Consider the following 27,122-nt stretch of genomic DNA (forward strand, 5'->3'; position numbering starts at 1 on the left):
GTTTGGCTCAGTTTCGTATAATATGAAAAGGAAACGTTTGCCTATGACTCTAAAGTCCGTTTGAAATGCCCTATAGTATTATTTGACCGTTCTTCACTATGAATGATACTAAATTTTTCGAGAATGACCTACGACGTATTTTTCGAAAAAATTGATAACTTAACGATGCCACTTCTGTATATTAATTCCGATTGACCCGATACTCATTTTGAGCCCTCTGATACTAATGTGTAAGTATATAAAATTATGTGTCGAGTCCTGGAATTTACTTTTAATATGCATATGGTTTCTGCACTATTCTGCTCGTGCCAATGATTATGATTTCGTTCGCCGGTACCCGGGCCGGTTTTGTGGTCGTGCGCATTATGACATATTCGGCAGTATGATGTGTTACGATTTCCGAGACCTCGCCATAGGTCCGGTTACCGTTTTGGTGTTATGATGTGATATGGCATCTGATATGTTCTGATGATTTGATGTGTGTGACGTTGTGATGTGTTCGGAGTTTGTACGGAGATCTGAAATCTTCTGGAGTATGATGTGTTGTGGCACCAGCGTCAGGGGGTGACCACGTTCCTGAGCCTTATGCATGACTTTTATTTGCATTACGTACATTTGCATTCCGCACGGGTTTGATCGTTATTACATGTATTTGTTTCTGTATCTTCGACTCCGGTCATGATTTGGATTCTTGTACCTTCGCTTTACATGCTCGATCTTCTTTCGTACCGACCCCTTTCTTCGGAAGCGTTTCGTGCGCCCAGTACGGACGCTCGATTGGGTGATCCTCCGGTTTAGGCTACCCATTCTGCTACTTTGGAGTGCTCCCCTCGGTCCGGAGCCCACATTTGGTATATATGTTTTGCTATGCATATTACGTACATTTGTGATCGTTCGGGTACGGCGGGGCCACGTCCCGTCATATGTTCGTATGTTGTTTTGTTGTAGAGGCCGTAGTCATATTTGTGGGTCGTGGGTCCTGGTACGTTCGTATATGATTCGATTTGCGTCCTTAAGCGGCCCCGTTGTTGCTATGGCCGATATGGCCCACATGTTTGTATGTATGTGTATGTGTATGTACGGGCGATGTGCATTCCGCCGCTTTTGATTTTGATATGATGATTCTGCGCGGCGACCGCTTAGGGTAGCATTCGTTTCGGTATTTGTGTGATGTCGCCTATCGATTCTGGTACGAATAATATATACGTTAAGTACGGATAAGCCCTAATATGACAATGTGGTTCGTAAGTCTGTTTGGGTGCCTAAGTAGGGCACCAGTCACGGCCCACGGGGCTGGGTCGTGACATCTAATTTGACGGAAAAAAAAAACTTTAACCAAAAGAAGAGCAGATTTTTAGGTTATCAATGAGATGAATGTTTTAGGGTTCTGGTCAATCCTTTTGAGTTCTCAAACTACTTATCTTTAAAATCGAATTATCTGTGACTGCTAATTAACCGGATTATTATTACTAGTAGTATTCTCCCGACTTACTACTCGCCTATTCAGAATAGATTGTCGCCTATATTCATACGAAATTAATTGATTAAGATTAGTTTACGGTATTTAATTGGACATAACAACTACGTATGTCCCTATCCTAGCCGCAAACCCCTGTCCTAGTTCTAGGGTATTAGATCACGCCCTCTTTAATTCTTCTCCAGTCTTTATTATTATTATTATTATTATTAATAATAATAATAATAATAATAATAATAATAATAATAATAATAATAATAATATTAGTAGTAGTAGTAGTAGTAGTAGTAGTAGTAATAATAATAATAATAATAATAATAACGATAGTAACTAGTAAAAATGGTAAAAGCTAAGGTATTTGATTTATTATTAATTTAGAAGCTCGAAGAAATAAATCGGAAGAAAGGCAGGTCAAAATTGGGTGTCAACATAGGCTATAGCAAAGAGGATAATAAGTTTACTCAATTAAATAATTCAGTTTTGAAGCTATTAAGATGCTGACAGTGATGTACATAAAATCATAAAAAGACATTTTACGATAAGTAACAATAGTTATGTCTCTTGCATAATATTACCTATCCTTAATCTACTCTTTGAACAAGTACAAATTTAAATAATTAGTTCTGGTAATCCATTTTTGAAAGGAAATGAAAAGACTGCTATTATAATAGGCAAGTGAAAATTATAATATTTATGTATTATATTATTCTAATCTAAGTGGAAAGCTTCAAATCTAAATATATTGGAAGATTAAAATAACCCTATAAAATTGAGAGACTATAGTAACTCTTAAGTAAATAAATTAATTAATCTTCTTAAATCACTACATTAACCAACCTCTTGGTTGCTGTAACATAATGGTAGAGTTCAAAAGGTTGTAATAAGTAATTAATGTAAATTAATTCAATTGATAAATACTTGAATAAAAGGTTCAAGGAATGCCCCAAGAAACAACTATTTAAAGGCAAGAAAGAGTTTATTTCCCTCTCCATCTTCAAGCTTACCAGAATTTCATTAATTTTTCCTTTTTGTTTTTGCAGGGGGGGAAATTGGTAGAAGGAGAAGTACATAGCTGTTGGAGATTGAAATGGAGGTAGCCGTGAGAATCAACCTCTGACGCCATTATTCTTGCAAGAGCGTAAGAAAATCAACACAATATTTATATTTTATATATAGAGATGAAATTTTAAATGTGTTTTAGTTTTATCATTCAAATGTTTATCCTCTACTTTTGGCAAGTTGTTCCTACTTTTTATATAGAGAAAGTTCATATATTTTTAATTTTCTTTATAATCAGAAGGTATTCGTAATTTTTTGTAAGTTTATTTTTGAAATTGAAATTATCAGTACTTTCTATCACAGTAAAGACAATTTTTTTAGCAAAATGAAAAAAAGGTGGGATTCTATCAGCACAATTTAGATATAAGAAGAAAAATAATCTTCACAACTGAATTAGAAAATAAAAGTAAAAGACAAGTTAAAGCAGTGATATTCCCTCTACATAGTTAAATCTAAAAAATACAAGATTAGAACTGATAATCTAATTAATAGTGCAATTTACACTTCTCTAAGATCTACGTTTCATTAGAAATGACAAGTTAAAGGAAAAAAAATTCAAAATATATCAATAAAAACTTTTTCGACAAGTTTATTTGATAATTTTAGAGTTGCATCTCTATTAAACACTTAGAAAGTTAAAAAAATAAAAAATAAAAAACTATATACTATATATTATGAGATTCATATGTTATTTAAATTCACTTGAGTCGTGTGAATCTGAAGTTCTAACATACATGCCTGATGTTTGGCTTGCCAAAGTTTCGCTTCAAATAATTTTGAAACAAGCAATTTAAGACGTTTTGCATGACACAATTAACATGGGATAACACGTCCAACGCACGTGTCCAAGAACTAGTATTACCAAAAGTGGGAAGCTTCAAATGTCAAAGTTGGAAAATGCCCATCAAGTATTCAATGATCATTTTAGCCTTCATCCAAGAGTATAAAATGACTATTTTGCCCTCGCTTAAACACTACTCTAATAATTTTTTTTGTACTAAACAGTAAAAGCATCTCATAATAAAATCCTTCATAATAAATTCTCCTAATAATCACAAAAATAATAATTTTGATGAAACTCTTACACTTCTTGCCATTAGTATCTCCGTAAGAAAATCTGAATAGCCACACATAATATACTACTGAATAATTAAAGTTTTAACCAAAAAAATATATTATCTAAAGCACTTAAATGGTAGAGACATTCACTTTGGTGCAAAAAACCAAAAACTTAAACTTTTCAAAAAAAAATTTTAAAATCAAAATTAATTTTTTTTTTTGGAGGGTGGAGGTGGTGTGGCGTTGAGTCACAGGGGGTGAGGGGTGGGGTTGGCAAAAAAAATAAAATTGGTGGGGGCGGAGGGGTGCAGGGAGAGGGGGTGAGGGGTGGGAGGAGGAAGGGGGTCTTTGGCGAAAAAACAAAAAAAAAAAAAAATGGGGGTGGGAGAGGGTTTTGGGGTGAGGGGTGGGGTGAGGAGGTGGGGTTGGTGAAAAAACAAAAAAATATATCAAAACTTAAAAAAAAAAAAAATGTGGGGGGGGGGGGGGATGGGTGGAGGGAGAGGTGGGAGGAGGAGGAAGGGGGGTGGTGGATTTTTTGGGATGTTTTTGTATTTTGCAAAAGTTTAACAAGTTTTAACAATTACATTTCGGACTCTCATTAACCTAATCAGATTTTTAATTAGGCTTTGACTTGGACTGGTCAAATGTGTCACCTATAGTAATTACAAGATTTGTTAGTCAACTATAGTTAAATTTTCGTAATAACTAAACTATTCACATGGCAAGAAACAATTACCCGTATGTCCCCTTCTAAGATTTTGCAGATTGATGCCTTTCGTTGATGCTCTCGTACTAGAGCCCGTTTGGATTGGTTTATAAGTTGGTCAAACCAGCTTATAAGCCATTTTTAACTTATTTAAGTGTTTGGCAAAATAGAAAACAGCTTAAATTAAGTTGTAAAGTGCTTAAAATAAGCCAAAACTAAGAAGTTGCTCAACCCCAACTTTTTTTTTTTTTTTTGGCTTAAAAGCCATTTTGGTTTGACCAACAACTTTACCCTTTTATCCCTTATATTTTCTGTTAATTCAAATACTAGCCTTACTTCTAAAAACCCTTTAAGTACTTTTATCTAAACATATAACTGCTTATTCATAAAATAACTTTCAGCACTTAAAAGTACTTTAAGCACTTATGCTTAAAAGCCACTTTTTTTCAATTAATCCAAATGAGCTCTAGTACTTGTCTTTTGTCTCTTGTCTTTATTTTATTGTTTCTCTTTCTTTTTTTCTAATCTTTTTATTTTTCTTTTTAAAAATTATTAAAAAAAAAAGGCACAAGGACCAATATTTTAGCTAACCGTTTTTAGATTAATGCGAATATAAGAAAATTAAATAATTATACTACAACAAGAAATAATTTAAATAATACTAAAGTCACTGCTAATAAAATATAAATTACTAGGAAACATATCCTTTTTTTCATTTGCAAATAAAACAAAACTTATTTCGAAAATATGAATCTATATTTTTATAATTTGTTTCACAAAAATTAACTTGCTAAAAATGATTTAAAATCAAAATATTAAAATTAAGCTTAAATTCTTTTTCTTGAATTTTTTTTTAGAATTTGTTTCTGGAGTAAACTTGTCATTTATTATACCTTGTTAGTATATAATATATACCATGATTTAAAATCAAAATATTTTTTTTGAAAATTAAGCTTAAATTCTTATTTAATATGCAATTTTTTTTTTAGGAATGAACCGGTCTCTATGATACCTTGTCAGTATAGTATATATACTATGCTGGTATCATATATGATTGAACTCTTTTTGAAGGAATGAATCAACACTCTATGATATCTTGTCAGCATATGATATATGATTCATGACACCTTGTTAGTATATGATATATATCATGTGGGTGTGTCATAGAGGATTGAGTTGTTCTTGATAAGAATGAGCCAGCCTTAAGTTGTGTTTTTTTAAAAGGAATAAATCAACCCTTTATAATACCTTGTCAATAAATGATAGCATGTGGGCATTGTAGAGGACTGAGTAAGAAATGAATGTGTCATCTATGGTACCCATGTCAGTAGATATATATATATATACAAAAGACCGTTTTAGGAACAAATGAACTGTAAGTCCTCTATGATACCTATCAGTATATGTTATATATATATACCCAAACCAAACCAATTGCGTCGGGTTTTAAATTTATACATCAAACCAAACCAATAAAATTTGAGTTTTCCAACCTCGGGTTTTCTCGAGTTATTCGGTTTTCTCGGATTTTTCGGATTTTTTTCCGAAATAGTCCTGATACGAAACATATAACTTTTACTTCAAATATGTCTTTAATCCTAGTAAGACACAACTATATAATTCATGAAAATAACACAAAATGTGAGAAGAGTGATGACATTGTATTAAAATATTCAACAAAAGTTAATAAAATCGGTTATATATATTGCTAATTAATAAGCCATAAAGAAAATGGCCATAATCTAAAAATACTAAATCATGCTAAAATAAGTACGGCTAATAAGTATTAATTACATGACAAGAAAAAAAACTTAAGTTATGTATTTTTACTCTCTAAACCAATTATGTAAAATAAAGAATAGATATCCAACATTATTGTCATTCCTAGTGGTAAATTGAATTTCTTTTGTTAGTATTGGTGTTGAGTTGGTTTTGGTTTGGACTTTATATGAGTTACTAATATATCCATAGGATATAAAAATGACATGTTCTAAGTTCAATCTTAAATAATACGATAATAGATAAAAAAAAAACTACGATATATATATATATACAAATAAATATTTTTATGTATAAAATATTTTAAAAATTGAATACATGTAATGTCTTGGTTTGGTTCTTTGACTTTTTTTTACAAAACCAAACAAAACTAATTATGGTCGGGTTTTTTTTTTTCGACATCAAATCAAGTCAAACCAAACTACTAGCCGGGTTTTTTTTCCGGTTTGACTCGATTTAACGGTTTGGTGCGGTTTATCGGTTTACTTTGTACACGCCTACATGTGGGTATCATAGAGGGATGAGGAGTGTTTCTTGAAAGAATAAATCTGTCACCTATGATACCCTGTCATTATAGATATACCATGTGGGTATCATAATATACTGCAACAATATACTTCAACTATTACTGATTTGGTATAGCATATGCTAGAATAAATTGTTTTTGAGATATAGAAAAAATAAAATAAAAATAAAAATATATACTGTAGTAGTTATCTCTTTACACTCTATGTCAATTAGGGCAAAATAATTACCAGCCCTTGTTTGTTTTTTACTCGAGCTAGCACCCCCTCCACCCCCCCCATCACACCTGTTTTTTTTTATCCTAGCTCTCATTTCGTGTTTCACGACGCCGGTGGGGTGTCGAGGGAGGTAAGGGCGGTGTTGGGGCCTTGGATATGTGCTAGTAGGGTCTCGCTTCAGGAACTAAAACTATATAGAAGTTTGCCTAATATTATATCTTAGTGTAAAAGTGTGCGTAAACACCTCTTATACATTATTATACACTTCTATACAAGGTTGATACATTAGCTACGGTAGGTGTATATTGTTGTATAATGTTGTATACCCTGAAAAATGGCTATGGGGGTATAAATTAAAAATATGGCTTATGCTGGATTGAACATTATTGAAATTTCTCCTTTAGATTATAGAAGAAGAAGAAGAAAAAAAAAAAAGGAAATAAAGAAAAAAAATTGAATAAAAATAAAATAGATAAAACAATGCACCAATATTCTCACTTTCTGCCTTTGCTCTCAGTTTTCAAACTGTAGCTTTCATTGGTGAGTCTCCTGCCCTCCAGTGAATCGCTCATCACAAGTATCTTTCTCTACAATTGAGCCCCCTAGGTTTCTAATCTTCTTCACTTCTCTTCCTTCATTTTATTAATTAATTAATTCATCTTCTTTTCTTTTTATCATCATCATCATCATCATCATCATCATTATTATTATTATTATTAATGCTGTCTTGAAGAAATTGGTTGAGAAAAATCACGTTGGGCACTGTAAGAGGGGTAAGTTGCACCGGAAAAAAAATGGGTTTAGTGATTTTGAGTTATAATAATTTTAAATTAATTAGTTTAATTACTCCCTTAAATTTAATAATCCTGCTCAGAGTGGCCCTTTGAGTTAATGTTGGTAGTGTTAGAGACGGAACGGAAACATTCAGGATCTTAATTTCTGCATATGGGTTTTGGGTCGGGTCGGGTCAGTTCTTTTAATTGGGTTTGTATTTATTAGATTAAAAATAAAAAAATATTACTCACGGAAGTTGGATTTTCCGGTAGGTGTGAGTTTTGTGTTTGTGTTAGAAAATATAGTTAAGTGATTTTGGTGAAAAAACGTGATAGTTATGTGACCATCTATGAAATTTACACCTCGTTTGTGTCATTTACATATCAAAGTTATTCCGGTAGATGTGGTTTTTGTGTTAATAAAGTCAAAGTTTTGTGAATTTTGTATTAGAAAATATAGTTTAAGTGATTTTGGTGGGGAAAAAAGTAACAGTTATGTGGCCATCTATGAAATTTACCCCTTGTTTGTGTCATTTACATATCAAAGTTATTCAACACTAATAAGTAATATTTATGTCGAATTGAATGTGCTGAGTTTTCCCGAATCCATTAGCTTTGGTCCGAATCTTGTATTTGTCTTAAAAAATTCATTCAATGTACACTAATCATTAATTTAGAACCCATTAAGTTAAAAGGGCTAGAATTCAGAACCCATAAAATTCACATCCTGGATCCGACTTTGCTTGTTAGAGATCTTGATATTTAATTTTACGAAATGAAGCGATTTCGTCTTGCTTGCTGGGAGAGATGAAGCTTCCGGACCATCTTTTCCTGCCAGATAGTGAGCGATCACTCAGTAATGAACTAATTCAACAACGTAGAATAACTGAAAGTGGTGGGCAAGTAGTGTAGATATCACTTACGGGAATAATATCTCTATTTTTCTTATAAAGCAGTTAATGGAGTAACTCTTAAAGTCTCACTCGCTCGCTTGCTGTAAAGACTGGGACTAGATTGATAGATCACAAGGCATCTGCTCGTTAGCAGTCTGGTTCAGAAGGATCTTTTTTGGTATTAAAGTCTGAAATCTGTGAGAAAGTAGCCCATTCTTCAGCTACGCAAAGATGAATTACTGCTTATTCGACCGGTCCTACCCCGGCAAAAGCCTGAATATCATTAAGAATATCTTAACATTGTGGATTTTTTTTTTTTTTTGTGTGTGTGTGTGTTTTAATAATGAAAGGTAATATATGAATAAGAAATAACCTAGAGTTATTGCATCTACAAAGATTTAATTATTAGAAGGTTGGTTATGGATTCCACTCTATTTTTCTTTTCAGTGATCTTTCGCCTTCCTTGTGTAATTTGTTTGTCTACTGATTTTGGCTGAAGCGTCTGAAAATTCAAAAGGAAGGTACGAGAAAAGGGAAAAAAGAGATGAGTGATATAGTGGGGGGACCCGATTCTTCTGCAACTACTTCAGTAACAGCAGAATCATCAAAAACTACTGGTTTTGATGCAAATCAAATTGCTGAAGTGAAAGCTTGGCTCACTTTACAATTTGACGCTGTGGGTAAAGATGTCCCTGATTTTGAGTATACTCCTCGAAGCATTGGTGAATTACACAAACTTGCCACTCTATCGCAAGCCAAAACCCAAGCTGCTGTAATTGTTGCCAATGATCACCGTCAAAAAGCAGCCGAGTACAGGTCCCAAGGTTATAATTTTCTGTGTAAATTACTCGAGCTGACATTTGGTTAATTCAGGTTCTTGTCTCGGTGAGCTGATTGTGTGTTTGTGATTGCAGCTGCCCGGATAAGAGAGATACTGGAGAGTGTGGGATTGGCCCAAGAGAGTTTACCATCTAATGTAGTTTCATCTGCACATGTTCTTGCAAAGGTTTCAAATTTGTTGGATATTAGAGATACTGAATTAAGTAGGTAGGTCACCTTTTTCCACTAATTTTTTTTTTTGTTCTCTCTCTTTTTAATTTGTTTATTCTTAATAGGAAAAATCGTTGTAGTTTTCTTGTTGCAGTGGCAGATCTTTCTCTACGGAAAACAGCAGTAGAAGAGAAGAGAGCTAAAGTGCAGCAAGAATCAAAAGTTCTTCTTGAGTACATTCGAAAGGCAATAGCAAGATTGACTTATTTGAAAAGGTACATTTTCTTTTACATTTGATCTCACTCACTCATGAAATAACTCCTTTGGAATGGGGTAGTAGATAGCACAACTTGGAGTCAATGTTCTTATATCGTTGAGTTTGACTTCCTGGCACTCTCTTTCTGTAGTATGTTGGTTCAAGAAATGAGCACTTCTCTTACCAAAGAGAAATTCTGAGCCTTGCAGTTAATCAATACCATCTTTCTTCTCTCAACTATTTTCTGTGTTCTGGCAGAACACTTTCACAGCTTGAAGATGATGTTGCTCCATGTGAAGCACAAATGGAGAACTGGAAAACAAACTTAGCAATTATGGAGTCAAAAGAGCGGCAGTATTTGAAAGAGTACGGTTATTATAAGGTAAGTTTACTTTTGTCTTGAATAATTTACTGCGAATTTATGGATATCATCTTCTTCTGCCAGTTAAAAGACAAGATGCTGTTGCAATATTTTAGTATCATATGAATGGTTATGAGGACATCTTTTGATGTAGTATACCCTGCAATTTTGTGGTTCTAGAGCTTCAACTTTATTAGTTTTCGCGATACGTCCTCTTAAACTTTTTGCTAGTTTCCATGGAATATGTATATATATACGTGCCCGTCTGCATATGTGTATGAGTGTATATGTGTATGAATTTCATATCTTTCGGTAGCATTTACTCTTGTGAAGGAGAAAGCTTGATGGAAAAGTCTTTCTAGTATTGAGAAGATTCAATATCCTCAAGATGATAGTCTGCAGCTTTGTGAGTGAGGCTGTTTATTTTATTTTTCTCTTCCTCTGTGCCAATAGAGATGGGAAATTTGTGGTACCATTTTTTTTAATGATGAAAAAGTCGTCCGACAGTGTCTCTCTTCACGTTTAATGCTAAATCGACGATCTTGGCAAAGTAAAGCCATGAGTTGGCTGGATGTGAGGATCGGTGAAGGCCTCTGGAGGGCTCTGCTATCTGTAAAATTTTAATCCTCCCTTTCTCCCTACTGGTGGACAAATGTAAGTGAAATAGTGGTTTAGTCATTGTGACTTGTTGCGAACCTTGATTCAGAAGGCAGCACTTCTAGGACCAGTTGTGCGATGGCTGGCAAGGGCTTATGTCAGTAAGGTCGCCACTGGAGGACTGGTTAAAGAATGCTCATGCGTGATGACTGGATGAGTCAGAAGGCAGCACTTCTAGGACCAGATAAATTGCTTAATGGGCCCACATTATCGTTCTATGGAGCAGCAACTCATCTTTCATCATTTGTCATAAAAGCTACTTCTGCTGTGAAACATAGTTTATTTGATGAGCTGCCCTTCAGCAGGCAATTTCTTCTGTTAAAAAAACCTATTTTAATCTGAAAATCGGATCCTTTTTGCCTCAACATGCTAGAAACTTTGAGATCTGAATGTATACCTGGCACCTGATCATAATTTTGGATACCCGAAACTGTGAAGTGGATGTTAAAAGGTCTTTGGATGCAGGCTATGCTTAACCGTGTTGGTTACACCCCAGAGGTTAGTCACGGGGTATTGGTCGAGATGGCAGAGCATAAGAAGGACTTGGAGAAGAAAACAAAGCCAATTCTTGATACTCTGAGAAGCTACCAAGACTTGCCTCCTGTAAGTATTTCTAAACGTTACACAAGTTCGATTATTCTCCTCCTTAAATTATGCTGTTGACTTTTGAGACTTCCATCTGCAGGATAAAGCCTTGGCGGCATTGGCAATTGAGGACAAGAAAAGGCAGTATGCTGCTGCTGAGAAGTATCTTGAAGATGTGTTGCAGTCAGCTCTTGCCTCCTCAGAGTGACGTAGAATTGCTTTTCTTTGGACATTCATTTTGCCTTCACTTCAGCTTGTAATGCCTCACCTATCAAACATTTGGGGAATTGAGATTGTGATTGATTTTCCTCTGACGCATGTGCTATCTTATCTTTCACTTTTTGTATGTGCCATGATGTTGTATTCTCAACACTGTAAAAAACTCTTAAAATTGACTCATAATGATTTGTGTATTTTGAGTAGATAAGTGGTGGTAAAGAAATCCGTTTGTTCTTATTTTCTATTTCATTTTCATTTGTTCTTTGAGCTGAGGATCTATCAGATACCTCTCTGCCTCCATGGCAGGGGTAAGGTCTGCGTACGCTCTACCCTCCCCAGACTCCAGTTCGTGGGATTACACTGGTTTGTTGTTGTTGTTGTTGTATTTTCATTTGTGTTCTTTTTTTCATTGGGCATATTCACCAAAGAAAGGGTTTCTTTTGTCATACTACTTTCATTTCTAGAAGCATTTGAAGCGTGCGAAAAAGGAATAGCCAACAAAATATAAGCTCCGCAGGAAACAGTTCAGAACTGATTTAGGTAATAATGTCCTATTATCAGTAGAACACTAGTTATTGGCCTAAGCATTTCTTCTTTTATATTTGGGGCCATTTACTAGTACTAAATTTTTGGCTGAAGCCTTCAAATATGTGTCAGATAGGTGTTAAATGCCTTGTTTCATGTAATATCTATAACTTTCAACTCATTGAATAGACAATCACAACAAACCAATGAAAAGTTAGACAAACATCTATTTGTGGGAGACAGGCCAAAATGTAAATTAAGTCTAAAATTAGTTAAAAAGTAATAGCTTTTTATTCATACTGAAAAAGATAAATTGAAATGACGTTCAAAATTTTACATTTGGCCTGGTTTCCCATATCTTCAAATAGTTATAAATTTCCTTCACTGGAAACACAAAAAAGTTCAGCAACACGAATTAAAAAGTTCCATTGACAAAGTCATCCACTACTTTGAATTTGCCCCAAGAGCCAATTATAGTATAAGGCCAAAGGTTCAACTAGAATAAAATACTCAATTTTCTAAAGGTTCAAATTAGTAGGACTTTTTTAAGACTCCAGTACAGAGAATAAGGTCCATTCCTCGTTAGCCACTGTCACTATAAAGCTGAAGTTTTTCGAAGAACATTACCATGCCTATTGTCTAATGGCTGAGCAATTACAAATTCAAGAATTTGTAGTAGAAGAAGAAGAAAAAGAATGTACAACAATTATGGATGTACAAATAGAATCGCCGGTAAATCTCTATAATCTGGATTATTGCTATTTAAACCTCCCTCCTATCAGCCCATTAGCTGATATTGTGCTATCCCCCTTGTGGAATTCTTCTGATTGCAATGATACTGGCTGTTCTGATGGAAGCAGCATCAGTGCTATTAGGAGGATTAGCAGTGATAAACACTTTTCCAGTAAGTTTATTCTAAAGATTCAAAAGGCTGACTTTTGTTTAGTTTATATTGTATTATGTGAATCAAATTGATCACTGGATGTTGCCTCAGTACTTTCTGCATAATTGAAGCAATAGCCTGAATAGTCTTTAATTTTGTGAAAACATAAGGGAAGGCGATTATTAAGGTGAGAATCGAACTATCACCAACAAGGTGAAAATTCATGTATCCAACCTCTCTTTCCTTTTTTCGTCCCCATGCCTACCTTAATCCCCCTAGGGGATAAACTTAGATATTGAATTTTCGAGATACAACAACAACAACATACCCAGTGAAACTTAGATATTGAATTTTCGAGATGTTTTCTACATATATGGGTAAAGACCATTTATTTAAGGAAAAGTGCAATGGAAATTATGTGAAGAGATTACAGCAGCAAAGTGAACTTTTTACATCTTTATTTTCTAAGTTTCGAAGGAAAATTCAGGCTTAACCCTGCATCTGTCCTGCCTGTGCCCTCTTTAAATCTGCCGTTCACATCCTCGAGTCCAAACTAGCTGAATCAGTTCATGCTCAGGAGAGGGTGCTATAACATGACCTCAGTCAGGATAACGTCACGCATGAAAAAAGAAATTTTGCATTAAGATGGGAAAAAATGAACCTAATATCTGTGAAGAATGGTACTTGATGTATAAATAAGGTCAGGCAATATACTATGGATTGTGGTTTTTTCCCCATACTAATGAGAAGGCTATGGAACTTGACCCCAAACATAGCATTTTGGCCTGTTTGTAGTTAAATTGATAGCTCTCATCAACTTCTTTTTGTCTTAGTTCCTGTAGCTTTTTCTTTGCCTATAAAATGATATCTACATAATTGGTCTATTTTATTATCATTCTAGTTTTCAGCTAGAAGACATCTTATGGATGTGAACTAATGCAAAGGATTAATTACCATAGCAAATACGCTAATGCATCTTATGGATTAATGTATTTACAGGCCATTCTGCATCCTATCCTGATGGTTCACCTGGAGATGTTGATAGAAGCCTCAGAAAGAGCCCTGCATATGAGAAAGCCAGTAGTCTAGATTTTTGTAATATTGAGAAAAGGATGTCTCAGGCAGTTGGATACATTTTATCAATGGGAGAGGACATCCTAGTTCAATTTTGGGCACCTGTGAAGAACAGTAGTCAGTGTATGCTTGCAACTTGTGGGCAACCGTTTGCTATTGATTCCACAAATTCGAGACTTCATCATTATAGGATGATTTCTCTGATGTATCATTGCTCTGTTGATGGTACGAATGATGGATGCCTTGGGCTTCCTGGACGTGTCTTTAAGATGAAATTCCCAGAGTGGACTCCAAATGTCAAATATTACTCGAGCAAAGAATTTCCACAGTTAGATTGATATTTGGCACAAATATCATGTTTTGTGTCATTTTACATCCTATTCTTATGACTTTTATCCCTTAATTCATAATGCAATCGTCGTATTTGAACTTATGTCGTTATATTTCATGTGTATAGGTACGATGAAGACAAACGATGGAAAAATGTGCTTAAAGTGAGTGATTTTGGAGCATATGATGACTACACGAGGTGACAAGTCGAAGACCACAAGTGATGAACTAAAAGGAAAAAAACTGAACTGAAGGTCTCGCTTTTCATCTGCATCGCGTGAAGAAAGCGGACAAGACCAGCCCAGGCATTACCATCCTTCCGCATCGCGAAAGGAAAGCGGGAAGCCTCAGAACATCCTGTTTGACACAGTAGTTCAGGCATGTCTGGAAGAGTATCCTGTTTGACACAGTAGTTCAGGCATAATGGCAGTCTTTTGGTCATATTTTGCTTTATGCGCCTTTGAACCTTTTATTCTGTGTGTCAATTTTCATGTTTCCTGTACTGCCTTAAATTTGTCCAACTACGAATTTGAACTAAACGAAAGAGCGTGTTTCCTCCATGTGGTCTTGATTTCCCTGTTTCTATTTTGTTTATTTCGGATGTAACTCAGGTACATGCTCTAATCACTCTCTCTCCTACTGTCATGGTGACTTAAAGTTATGAACAACTATAATGGTACTTAAATTCTTGATTCCTTTAGTATCTAATGCAGTCCTCCAAATGATATTAGTCAGAGTGAATGAGAAGGTATACACGAGTTCACAGCCGTATGTACATATACATCCACGGATCTCTCTGGACAAGCTTATTATCATAAATTAGCCCCTAGAACTTTTATCAAGCTATAAAAAAGGCAGCCTCTGAAAAGTCACTCTACTGCTATTTCACAAATCAATTTATGAATGTTTACTTGTTATTGGATTAATAGGAACTGATAATGCCTTTCATCTTCTGGGATTACACGTAATTTTTCATGGCTGGATGATAGATATGTTCGGGAACTCTACAAGTACAGTTCTTTCGGAATTACAGGTTATGTGAAGAAAATGAAGCTACGCAAGGAAGTTGATATGATTTAATAATCTTTGTAGCAAGATTTTCATATTGACTTCGTTTGAATCTTGCACCGCCAAAGTTCTTTTTTTTTTTTTTGCTTTATTTAGCATGTATAAATGGAAAAAGAAAGGCGTTTGTTCTCAGAGAATTGCTGAGTTTTTCATCCAAGAATATCTTGACAAGACCTCTCTCTCATTTTTGTAGAGCTACACAAATTCTAAGAACACACAACTCTACTGCTCAGCTCGATTGACCTCTTCTGGAAGTCCCTCATGTGACGGGTGGCCAGTCTTCTTAGTTACCGCATGTATCTCTATGTTGATTTTTATTTAGTAGATATTGTTTCAAGGAAAATTGCAATAGACATTTTTTAAAGAGATTAATATTAAGTTGAAGGAAATGGTATAGTAACGGCTTTCGTTGTTATGCATCAAATATGCTTGATGCAAGTTCCATTCTTTTGTTTTGAAGATCAACTTACGAAAGTTATTGGATTTAACTATCTTCAAGTTGTTATATGTGAAAATGAGAAAGAAAAGTGTTCTTGCAGTGAGGATGATGCAGCCTCTACTAGTTCAAGAGAGGAGTGTTATCTTGATCAACTTTTCAGAGAGGATTCTGATGTATTCTTGCTTTCAGATTGCTATTCGTTTTCTTAAATTACTTTAGTTTTGTTAATGGACCTCCATTTCATGTTCATTTGCAGCCAACTTGTTAACAGAACTCTTCTGAGTTGTGCCTGTAAGCTTTGGTTGTTAAACTTAGAATTTGAAAAGGGAAACTCTGTTGTTTTGTTGAAATGAGACAAGTAGATCCATACTGGCTTCAATATGCCTAACTTGATCTAGGCAGATCAAATCAAGACTACTGAGTTGAAGAACAACATTTAAATCTCTCTAGAACGGTTTCATTTGTACGGATATTTTTTGGTTGCTATAGTGAAATGCTATTATAGAGAACATGCTTCATAACATAACATTGACATGAAAAATAGGTTCCAAAGAAAACTTGGCCATTATTGTCAAATATTGTTATAGAGAGGTTTGGCATAAGATAACCATATTCTTCATTGAACAACAAAAAATATTATATCATCATACAAAGTCTCAGATGTTAAGAACATATTTGGTTACATGATAAAGTGAAGGATCACATAGGAGTACATATTGCATCACTAGTTGAATAGACAAACACCAGTTTATGCCTTTCGATGAGTCATATCCCAAATATTTAGTCAAAGCAAGCTTCACATAGCCAGCAGCAGCATAGTGCAAAGAGGCTGCATAAAACAAAGACAAGTATACTCAGAATTCATGATAGAATTTATTAGAAAAGCCTTTAATATACTTGATTTATTTAGCAGAGAACTATATCTCTATCTGTTAGACCTATGTTGCTCGAACACTTCAAAAATGTCACCGCTCTCGAGTCTGATCCTCTAAAATATATATTACTTTTGAAGGATATGACGCACACCCAGGCATTTTTGGATGTCCGAGCAACATAGGCTGAGACCATATTTGCAAAAACTTTTGATGACTTAACAAACTTACCATCCTTCAAGGAAACCCCTTTCTCCTCTTGGCTTACTCCTTGGCCAGCCCTTCATCTTCTTCTTGGCCTCATTTGGAGTAACTTCAGTAGGATAGCCTTTAATCATCAAAAAACCAAAAAAAGTTGAGAAAATAAACAAAAAAAGGAAGTGAGTTTAGCGCCACGAGTATAGGCGAATTCGGGATCTAAAATCATTTCAGAATGAGTGTGATATTATTGTGTATACATTTGTAGGGGGAAAAAGCACATACCTAGAGGAGGTTGGTTATCTTGCTTTTGCATCTTGAAAGATGAAAAACAAAGGCCAATATAAGATAAAGGATATATGTCCAAGTTACAAACAATTGATTGGATGTAATGTGCAAGGACTTGATTTCTACTTTGCAAATGCTACCCCCTATTTATACAATTTCAGTTGGATGGACAAGAGGCAAATGGAAAGCAGGATGCAGCATCCAATTTTTTAATTGGATGTGCACCTCCTCAAGACTTGTCTAGAAATTCTGACTTCTTGAAAATCTATAGTGTAAATAGAAAGTTACTTTTCTCACATACTTTACTTGTGTTAGAGATGAAAGTTTAACAAAAATATAAGAAGGGGAGAAAGAGGTGAATTTTTCGCCGGTTGTGATCTCTAGGATAGCTATAATTGGCAAATGATCATTTTTTTTAATTTTTCTTGCACCAAATGGACCTTTTAGGCTACGATTTAGAATTCCTTTTGAACTAATTGAAAATCTATGTAAACACGTTAGCTCCCCGCCTAAATTTTTTTAAGTTATTGCAAACGATAGACGACAATCTAAATATATGAGCAAATATTAAAATCTAAGCTAATGTTGTTCGGAAGGTAATTTAATAAGGGTTACTTTCGCCAAGAAGGGATATTTGCGTAAATCAGCCGAAAAAAGAGAAAGCTATAGAAAGTGAAGTTGATGAGGAAAGTGATTCTTGCGAATAGCATAAGTTGCTTAATCGTGTCGGATTGGTGTCATTTTTTGGAGAATATTACTCGAAAAGAAGCCCAAAATGTCTAAAAGGAAAAAAAAAAAAAAAAAAAAAAAAAAAAAGGAACAAAGAAGATGCAAATAAACTACCAAAAAAAAAAAAAGGGGGAAAAAAAGGTATGAAGTCGGTGTTGTGTAGTGATATGCTGATTCATTGAAACTTGCATTTACTCCTTTCCTCTTAAGTATAAACTGAAAAAAGTTTTGAAGAAAGAATATATTCTCTACTTTATATCTTTGTTTATTGTTGAAATGGCCAAAAATTTGAAATCTACTAGTAATAAGAAAGACATCTCTAATTCTCTATGTTCTGTTCAGACTATAAGTGATAAATATTTGTCACTAAGTTTTATAGCTAAAGACCACCGTACCAAAGAATGTGGTACAACGGATGGGGTTGTTTCTTACTTAACCAAAGGTTTCGGATTCGACCCCTAGGTATGAAAACATCCTTGGTAGCCCCAAATGGACCCTACATGGCTCGAACCCGAGTTATCAAACTCCAATGTGGATACCGAACACCAGATATAAAAAAAAAAAATTATAGCTTAAAGTGGTTTTAAAGGACTAAGTAGTAGTGAAGGATGTACTAGACTACACATAAGTAAACTCGCATGGCTTCTTAATGTTCTTGAACTGGATTAGGTGTGACAAATGGGCTATTTGAGCTGAAGTTGTGCGGGTCAAGATGGGCCGAACAAACAGATGGGCTAACTTAGGCAGACTGCATGGGTTAAATGAGTTTGTGCTAATTTTGCTATCCTTGAACAGAATATAAGGAATTAGTTGTTGAGAGAATGAACATTGCATACGAGATTCTCTTGCTTCGTTGATATACCCTTAATATTTTGTTTGTGAAAGCAAACTTCATATATAAGTCTCAAAGTTCAGACATTTAATTTGCAATCTCAAATTTCAAACTAGTATATCTGAAGTTTGACAATTTATTTTGTTTCAGTCCTAGTGGTACCTCAACTCAATTTATTCTATTTCACCCTTAAATAGATTTATTCGTTTCATTTTATTCATGGTACCTCATCCATTGATTTATTCATCCATTTCATTTTAATCATGGTACCTCATCCATTGATTTATTCATCCAATATAATAATGAAACGCTGAGAGTGAAAAGAGAATTACATATGTTGGTACCTCCCATAGCAATGGGTGTCATTAAATCTCTGTTAACCAATATCGAGTAAAGCTTTTGAAGGGGGAGGAGCAAGCTTTTGTCTAAAATTTGTCAAATCGACTACAAGTAAACTAATTTAAAAAATTTAAATATGACTTAAGAATAAAAAGTGGCTACCGAATGCAATTGCTACGATCCTATTTGTGTTTACTTAGAACTGATGAACAAATAACTCGAGTTGGTTTCTTTAGAATGGTTGAGCCTAAATGTGTTATAACTACTAAGAATAGTTAAAAGCAAATTATACTAAAAAAACATATCAGGGGAATCATGTTTACGTCAAACGTAAGAAGAGGATTGTCTTCTTCACTTATTTAGGGCCTGTTTGGAAAGCCACCCAGATAACTGGAATTAGGTATAATTGAGTGTAATTAGACAGTTTGACTTATTTGTTTGATCAATAAAAAATCATAGAAAATTTAAGTATAATATAATACTCCAAATTATGATATGTATTCTTGGATTTGGTTGAAAAGTGTCTTTTCGTGAACTCTTGCAGCCATCTAAATAGTAAGGTTTACATTATTAATTAGTGGTCCTTTATTAGTCATGTGCATTCGATCTTTTGATTAATTAACCTTATGCACTCTCTGTTCCTTCTCTGTCACACACCCTCCAACAAAAGGGTGACAAATGGACGTGCTGGATTAAATTTAAATGAGTTAAATTAAACTGAAACAATAAATGAGTTGAGAGCCCGTTTGGATTGGCTTATAAGTTGCTTATAAGCTGTTTTCAGTTTTTTTGAGTGTTTGGCTGGCTAGCTTAAAGTCATTTTGTGCTTAAAATAAGTTCAAAAAAATAATTGGGTCAATTTGATTTAGCTTATCTAAAACAACTTATAAGCTGAAAACAGCTTATAAGCCACAAAAATTAGTTGGGCTACCCCAACTTATTTTTTTTTAACTTAATTATAAGCTGTTTGTAGCTTATAAGCTGCTTAAAATAAGCTCATCCAAACAAGCTCTCATTGTTCAACTCTGTCCAAAGTTTATATGAACAAAGGATGATTGCGTTAAGATGAATACACAATAGGGTCAATGCCCAACGCTTGCCCAACTTGATCCATCATTTTTAATATTTCAAACTTACATTTCATGACTCCAGGTAATATGAAAGATACTTATAACATGAATAAATAAAATAGTGATTCGCAATGCATTATTTGTTAGACATCAAGATCGAATGAGCATTAATAGGAAAACACATTTTCATGGTTTACGATTCAGCATTTTCATTAATCTAAGATTGGGTATCACCATAGGTCTACTTGGGCTGCTAATATTATATGGGTTAACTTGGGCATACCCTAAATCAGTCCATCATCAAAATCATGATAGCCTAAATCATTGAAACTTGAGTGGATTAGGTGAGTTACTTGAGTTTGGGTCAATTTTTCCAAGAATAGATAGGGGCAGAGCTAGAGTCTAGGAAGTGGGTTCGATATAAGCCAATAATTGATTCAAACTCTATATTTCTCAAAAAAATTATTTATCTTGTTTAAATTATTAAATTATAGCCCAGTAATTCAAACGGACTAAATCTCTTATGCAGATCTGGTGTTATTTGCTTTCGGTCAAGCACTCATGATTTTTCCAAAAAGTCTTACATTATTAAAAGTACCTTAAACGTAATTTTCTTTTCTTTTAATTAGCTATTAATGTGAAAGTTTGTTCGTACCTCCAACAATAGCTCTTCATTAGTTAGATAATAACGTTTGAGTTCGTAATTCCTTGTTGAGACTTATATATACTAAGATTTTTCAAAGAGAAACTCTGATATAATTAATCTTAATTAATGACTCACAATCTCACATAGCAGTGAACCAAATCTTGTGCACCGTTTTGCAGTTTGCAACAAGTCCTTTTGTTATTTATAAAGATTTTGATTAATTATAGTTTATATTAGCATTAAGAATCCATGAAAACTTACATGCAAAGTAATTCACCAATGCTTCTTTTCCACGTTTTCTTTTTGTCGGTTGGACAGTAACTTTGAAAAGGCCAAGAAGAGACAAAGAAGAAGATACATTTGCATAAATGAATCCATAATCAATTATATCAAATTATCAATAATAACCATTATTCGTGCAGTCACACTCAATGTTGCATTCATGCAAGACAGCCAATCAATTTTTTCATAGCCAAATCATGTAGTGATTAAAAATATCTTCTTTAGAAAAGGGGGAGGAGCCAGATCACCCCTTTCATTATAATAAAAAGGACTATATAATCCCTACCATCACAAGAAACCAAAAAGGGAAACTTACGTAGGAATATTCTTTGTCCAACTAGTTTACCAAACCTGATCGACAGTATAGACTATTTATACGCTTTGGCAGTATATGTTGTGTATAGATATGTATGTATATTATATGTATAGTATATATATGTTTAGTATAAACTATACACAACCTACATTGTGCGTATATATTTTATAAATTAGATGACCGAATGCTATTTGGCTCTAATTTTCCCAGCCAATAAACATCCATTCTTGAAAATGTTTTTGTACCATATTATGTAGTGTGTGTATTCATTTGTTCGTTTTTATTGAGTAGAGAGAGCCTCTTTTCTCATAGATCAGTTAATTTGCTGGAATTTCCACCTATCACAATCTTCTATAACTGATTGATCGATCGATAAAAATTATTGTTGGATCTTGAAAGATGAAAGATGATGATAAGGATTTGATGATATCATGGAGGACTGCTTCAGTCCTTCTCTTAGTCTTCCATGATACCATCATGATATATAAATATACTGCGATGATATCATGGAGGAAGGGGTTTCGGTGAGGGGGCACGTCTTGTAATTAGTTTGGGCTGGGCTAGGCAGAAGCAAAAATAGTTTGGAATGGGACATGAGCGGGTAATTAGTTTGGGTTGGACGGGCAATTAGTGATATTTTCTTTTAAAAAATAGTCCATTCCTTAAGCCCAAAACGAAATATATTTCGTTACTGAATTGTTGTAATTCGACATTTTAATAGATTTCATTGAAGATCCCAACTCGATGTTGAGGAGAAAGTTCCATAAATTGAGGGGGTAAAAGTTTATTCGCTTCCGTTGTTTACACTAAATCAATAATAACACAACATGTTTTTTCTGCATATACTCTTTTGGCACCTAACTATGCCTAATTAATGTACATTTTCACCTAAATTTTAACTTAACGATGATAAAAATATTAATTTGATGTAATCATCGAGTACATATAGGTTTTTATAATTCGAAGGTGATGCTACTCTCCTAATCTTCTTCCAACAGTCATCAGTTCGGGATTGCTTTCAAGGTGTTATAAAACTCCGGTCTTCGACGGATCCATATTGGTTAATTAGTTAGTATTTCCCATTTATTTTATTTTTAAAACTTTTTAAATTATTTTTAAAAGATATAAGCCGCGCGCACACACAAATAAAGACATGTTGTATTTTTCTTTCAACATTTTGCACCTATTAAATGCTATGAATTTAAGTAGGCGTTTGGCCATGAAAACCAAATATTTTTTATTTTATTTGGTATTTTGGAGTTGAAGTTGGAATTGAAGATGGAGTTGTGTTTGGTTATAGTTTTTTGCAAAGAATATTTGGTTGTTTGAATGTATAGAAAGTGAAAAGAGTGAGGGAAAAAAAAGTGAAAAAATTGAAAAACAAGTTTTGGTTGAAATTGTATTTGAAATTTTTATGGCCAAAACAAGTGAATAATTCTCGTGGACAAACGGGACCTAATACTAATATTTACTTTGCGACAAGAACTGTAAGAAGGAAATCAGGCGGTGGGATGAGGAGACGAGAATATTATTGGTTGCAGAATACAGTCCATGAAATACATAGTTAAATATTTGCATTAATATGAAAATAAAATAATAAAATAAAACTAAACGAGTTGACAGGCCAGTGCTGAAATATAGGGTGTCCCTTGATCTTCATCAAACGCAAAGCAAAAAACTTAGATTCTCTTTGTCTCTTAATTAAAATAATAATACTAATAAATTTCAATTCCACCGCAAAATGCCTATTGTATTAGCATCTCAATGCCCAAAAAACAAAACAAAAAGAACAACCAAAATCCAGCAGGTACAGAGATTGGGAAAGACAAAGAAGAAGAAGCTTGAAAAGAATAATACTATTCTCGTTTTATTTTATTTGTCTTAATTTAACTGAACACAAAATATAAAAAAATAAGAATTTTGAATTTTGAATTGAAGAAGTGCGTAATGTAAAAAATGTCAATTGAATTTTGTGTTCTAAACATGTCATTTGAGCATCGGAGAACCAAAATTTTCTCTAAGAGAGCATTCAAAATATAACTAGGCAAGCACAAAAGAAGTGGGGAAAATTCAACATATATGATATATACAACAACAACAACAACCTAGTCAAATCCCACGCCTGTAGAGAGGGAGAGTGTATACGCATCTTACTACTACCAAAATAGAGACGGCTGCTTTCCGAAAGACCCCCTACCAATAAAGATATACGATATATACATAAACTATAATCTTAACCTTATATATAAAGAAAATTTTTCGGTTAAGGGGATCCGGATTAACCCCTTGCGCCACCTTAGCTCCACCATGCATTTGCTATGTTGGAATAAAAGAGTTAGTATTAAATAGTACAAAAAATGACATTTTTCTTTGAACATACTAAATAGCGAAGACACGTAAATTCACATAGAAAGAGTACTATGCAAGAAGAAGAAGAAGAAGAAGAGGAGAAATGGAATAGTGGCAAAAGATCACGTATTTAATGGTGGAGAGAAAATTACGGAAATACTCATGAGAATGGACGGTACATTGATGATGGGTCAAAACCACTGTGCCTATTCTGTTTATTGTGGCTGCTATCATGATCCCCCTCGTTCATTTTGTTGCTCCCTATTTGTTGAGCTGCACCGAGATTTAAATACACCATTCTCGAGTCTAAGTTGAGGTTACTTCCTAAATTGCTCGTGCTGGAAGAATGATCTTCGTTGTTTGGTTGGAATATCGCGGTGGATGTTGGAATATTGTTATTTGCGTTTTCTTCCTCGCGAGAAATTACCAGGGCTGCTGATTGAACGAGCTCGAGGCAAAGTCTTAACTTATTGGGTTCAATGTGGTTGAGTCCAGGGACAGCACCCTTGAATAGAAAATCCGAAGTTAGGGTTCGGAGAATATCGAGTGGAGTGATCCCATCCACCATTCTGACATTTGGATCGGCATGGTGGTCTAATAGGACTGCCACCATGTCGGGTGACACCATTTCGGCTGCAATGTGAAGTGGGGTTTTGCCCGCTGGACCGGCCCGGTAGTTCACATTGGCTGCACCGAGCTCGAGTAAGGCTTTCACGACTTCCCTGCTACAATTCTCCACAGCGTAATGCAAGGCGATTGATTCGTCGAGATTTAGGCCTTCTCCCATTACCATAAGCTTGACTAGCTCAACATCAGACGAGTCGAGTGCTCGTCTCATTCGTCGGATTTTTTGGTCCTCGAGCTCTGAAGCAGCGCTAAGGTCGTGCTGATGGTGGTGGTGGTGAGGGATTAGGGATCGTCGTGCTATGGAGGATTTGAGGCGGAGCTCTTCGATTTTCGTTACAACATCAATTGGGAGGTGTTTGGCTAAGATTTCTGGTGGGAGACCTGATTTTGCAACCAAATGGGAACATGTACTCCAAAGTTGGGGCATGTCTTGTTTTCTTGAAGCTATTAAAACTTTCATCACATCCTCAATTGAAGCCTTTTCTACAATGCTTGTCAATTGCTTCTGTTTAAAAATAAAATAAGTACATCTCAATCTCACTATCAAACAAGTTGAACAGAATCAAACAAATGAATAAAGAAAACAATAGACACAAATGGAAATGTGACTTAACTTTCATACATTAACAGATTTAGAAAGTATCTTTCTTATTAAAACCATCAAACAATAGATATGTTTGTGCAAAATTGTGATTATATGTAGGGTTGCATCAATAATTCCATTTTTTGCTGTTGGGTCTTGAAACCAAATTAGGAAAGTAGATTTGATTGGGGGGTATGATTCACTGTTGAAAGACATGACTACTCCAAACTGCAAAACTCAAGAACCAAAATTGGAAACTTGTTAAGTGTGGAAACATATTAGAAACTAAAAGAATACCATTTCAAGAAACTCAAATCTTTTACATGAAATCAACATACAACTAGTGAAATGACACATCTAGCATCAAGATTCCACCATATTCAACCAAAAAAAAGTAGAAATAGGAAAAATGGTTGTATGTAGTATATTTAATTAGTTTAGATGTATGTCTCAGCTGGAAATATATGTAACCAAATCTTTTTAAGAAATACTTGGATCATATGATTCTGTACAAGAAATCTAGTGACAGACATGAGAAAAAGAAAAAAAGAAAAAAAACAAAAAACTTCCGCTAAAGAAGCAAAAACAAAAACTAACAGCCAAACCAAACAGACAATACTAAAATCTAGTTTCCCATTAAAAGAAATTGTGATCCTACTGTCCAAAAATCAAATCCGGGAAATTTTAGGAAAGACAAATTTAAATTACCTGAGTGAGCAAAGCGAGCTGTTCAACACCAAAAGATCTAGCGGCTGCAAGTGTATCTAGTGCAAGATCAACGGCTGAGGTGCAATGTGTATGCCAACAGCTTCTCTCTCCACAATTAGGCCTAGGTTCATGTTTCTGTGGCACAACTGAAACTTGTCCACTGTACAAAAACTGCAACATCAACAAGAAAACCTCGTACCCTACCGAGTTTACAGGTATAACCTGTGAACCACCAGTACCCCGCGGGCTGCCAAAGCCCGAGGGGTGAAACGGGTCCTGGCCGCCACTAGGCGACTCGGGTCCGCAGAAAAATTTCCTGAAGACAAGACTCCTAGCAGCTAAGATACACCTATGAGCATGTACTAAACGACCTTCAACACTGAAAGTAACATCACTAAAAGCTTGACCGTTGATGAGGAGATTGAGATAATCTAAAGAGAGAGATTTTAAAGGATCTTCAAGAGTCATATTCTATATACTATAGCTGAAAAATAGTAAAGAGAAAAGGAGAGGAAAATTTTGTGGCTTTAATTCACATAGTGGATGATTTTCTCTTTGTTGTATGTTAATGTTTCTACTATCGGATGATGAAAGAAGTAGACTATTAATATTTCTTGTGAGATTCTCTATTAGTGATGGAGTTTCTGTTTTGCTAGGTGGATAGATTTTTTTGAGAGAGGGGGGCAAATATGGCGTGGGTGGGTGGCTATTATGGACGGCTGAGGTATTTAAAAAGGAATACGGATAAAAAGAAATATATATACTTTAATAAAGAGTAAGGGAGTAAATTAATAGGATGGGAATACATTAATCTTCATTCTTACACCCTCAACGTGTGTGTTGATGTATAGTATTTTAATGTAAATATTAGTTTAGCAAATTTATGGATTTTTCTTTGCAAAAGCAACTTTTTTAATCACGACTTAAATTATTGATCGGTAGGAATTATTAAGAAGCAGAATAGTCTCTTCATTTTTACAGCCTAGATATAAACTCTATAAGATGTAGAGAATTCTTGATATAGTTAACCCTAGTCCTTGTTTGTTTCACATGAGAAATGTTAGGAAAACCTTATTTTCCTATATACCTATAAGGGTGATTTTGTTTTTTATTATTATTATTATTATTGACAATTAGTAAGGTTTGAACGGAAAGTTAGCTAATGAGCTAACAATAAGTGTGATAAATGAATTTCTTCACTCTAATAAAAAGTATCGGAAATTACCCTTGAGAATGAAAAAGTTTATGATAGAGACTGTCTTTCATTGAATGAATTGTACTTCCTCCGTCTCATAATAAGTGTCATTTTAGTTAAAAACACGCATATTAAGAAATTAATAATGCAACGTGAAGTTTACCAAATTACCCCTATATAATAAAAATAAATTACTTTTACCTTTTGAT

The 27,122-nt window shown here is 34.4% G+C and overlaps 3 protein-coding genes and 1 long non-coding RNA gene across 4 annotated transcripts; 2 read left to right on the forward strand and 2 right to left on the reverse strand.

The window, feature by feature from the left end:
- Nucleotides 1-7,345: 7,345 nt before the first annotated feature.
- On the forward strand, nt 7,346-11,797 carry LOC132049082 (AUGMIN subunit 1). Its single transcript, XM_059439745.1, has 7 exons — nt 7,346-7,432; nt 8,992-9,316; nt 9,407-9,539; nt 9,623-9,757; nt 9,997-10,120; nt 11,222-11,359; nt 11,442-11,797. Exons 2-7 carry the CDS (start codon nt 9,037-9,039, stop codon nt 11,547-11,549), a joined length of 918 nt encoding a protein of 305 aa, XP_059295728.1. The 5' UTR covers nt 7,346-7,432; nt 8,992-9,036; the 3' UTR covers nt 11,550-11,797.
- Nucleotides 11,798-12,412: 615 nt separating this feature from the next.
- LOC132050713 (protein NLP7-like) lies at nt 12,413-14,380 on the forward strand. Its single transcript, XM_059442085.1, has 2 exons — nt 12,413-12,989; nt 13,968-14,380. The coding sequence occupies exons 1-2, from the start codon at nt 12,728-12,730 to the stop codon at nt 14,378-14,380; spliced, it is 675 nt and encodes a 224-aa protein (XP_059298068.1). The 5' UTR covers nt 12,413-12,727.
- A 2,098-nt stretch (nt 14,381-16,478) lies between these two features.
- On the reverse strand, nt 16,479-17,655 carry LOC132049083 (uncharacterized). The gene is made up of 3 exons (XR_009413047.1): nt 17,235-17,655; nt 16,983-17,079; nt 16,479-16,708 (listed from the first exon to the last, which is right to left on the reverse strand). It is a non-coding gene; the product is annotated as an uncharacterized LOC132049083 (long non-coding RNA).
- Nucleotides 17,656-23,814: 6,159 nt separating this feature from the next.
- Nucleotides 23,815-26,431, reverse strand: LOC132049084 (regulatory protein NPR5-like). The gene is made up of 2 exons (XM_059439746.1): nt 25,719-26,431; nt 23,815-24,932 (listed from the first exon to the last, which is right to left on the reverse strand). The coding sequence occupies exons 1-2, from the start codon at nt 26,184-26,186 to the stop codon at nt 23,961-23,963; spliced, it is 1,440 nt and encodes a 479-aa protein (XP_059295729.1). The 5' UTR covers nt 26,187-26,431; the 3' UTR covers nt 23,815-23,960.
- Nucleotides 26,432-27,122: the final 691 nt, after the last annotated feature.

Source organism: Lycium ferocissimum, chromosome 3, assembly GCF_029784015.1.
Source record: "Lycium ferocissimum isolate CSIRO_LF1 chromosome 3, AGI_CSIRO_Lferr_CH_V1, whole genome shotgun sequence".
NCBI classification, from domain to species: Eukaryota; Viridiplantae; Streptophyta; class Magnoliopsida; order Solanales; family Solanaceae; genus Lycium; species Lycium ferocissimum.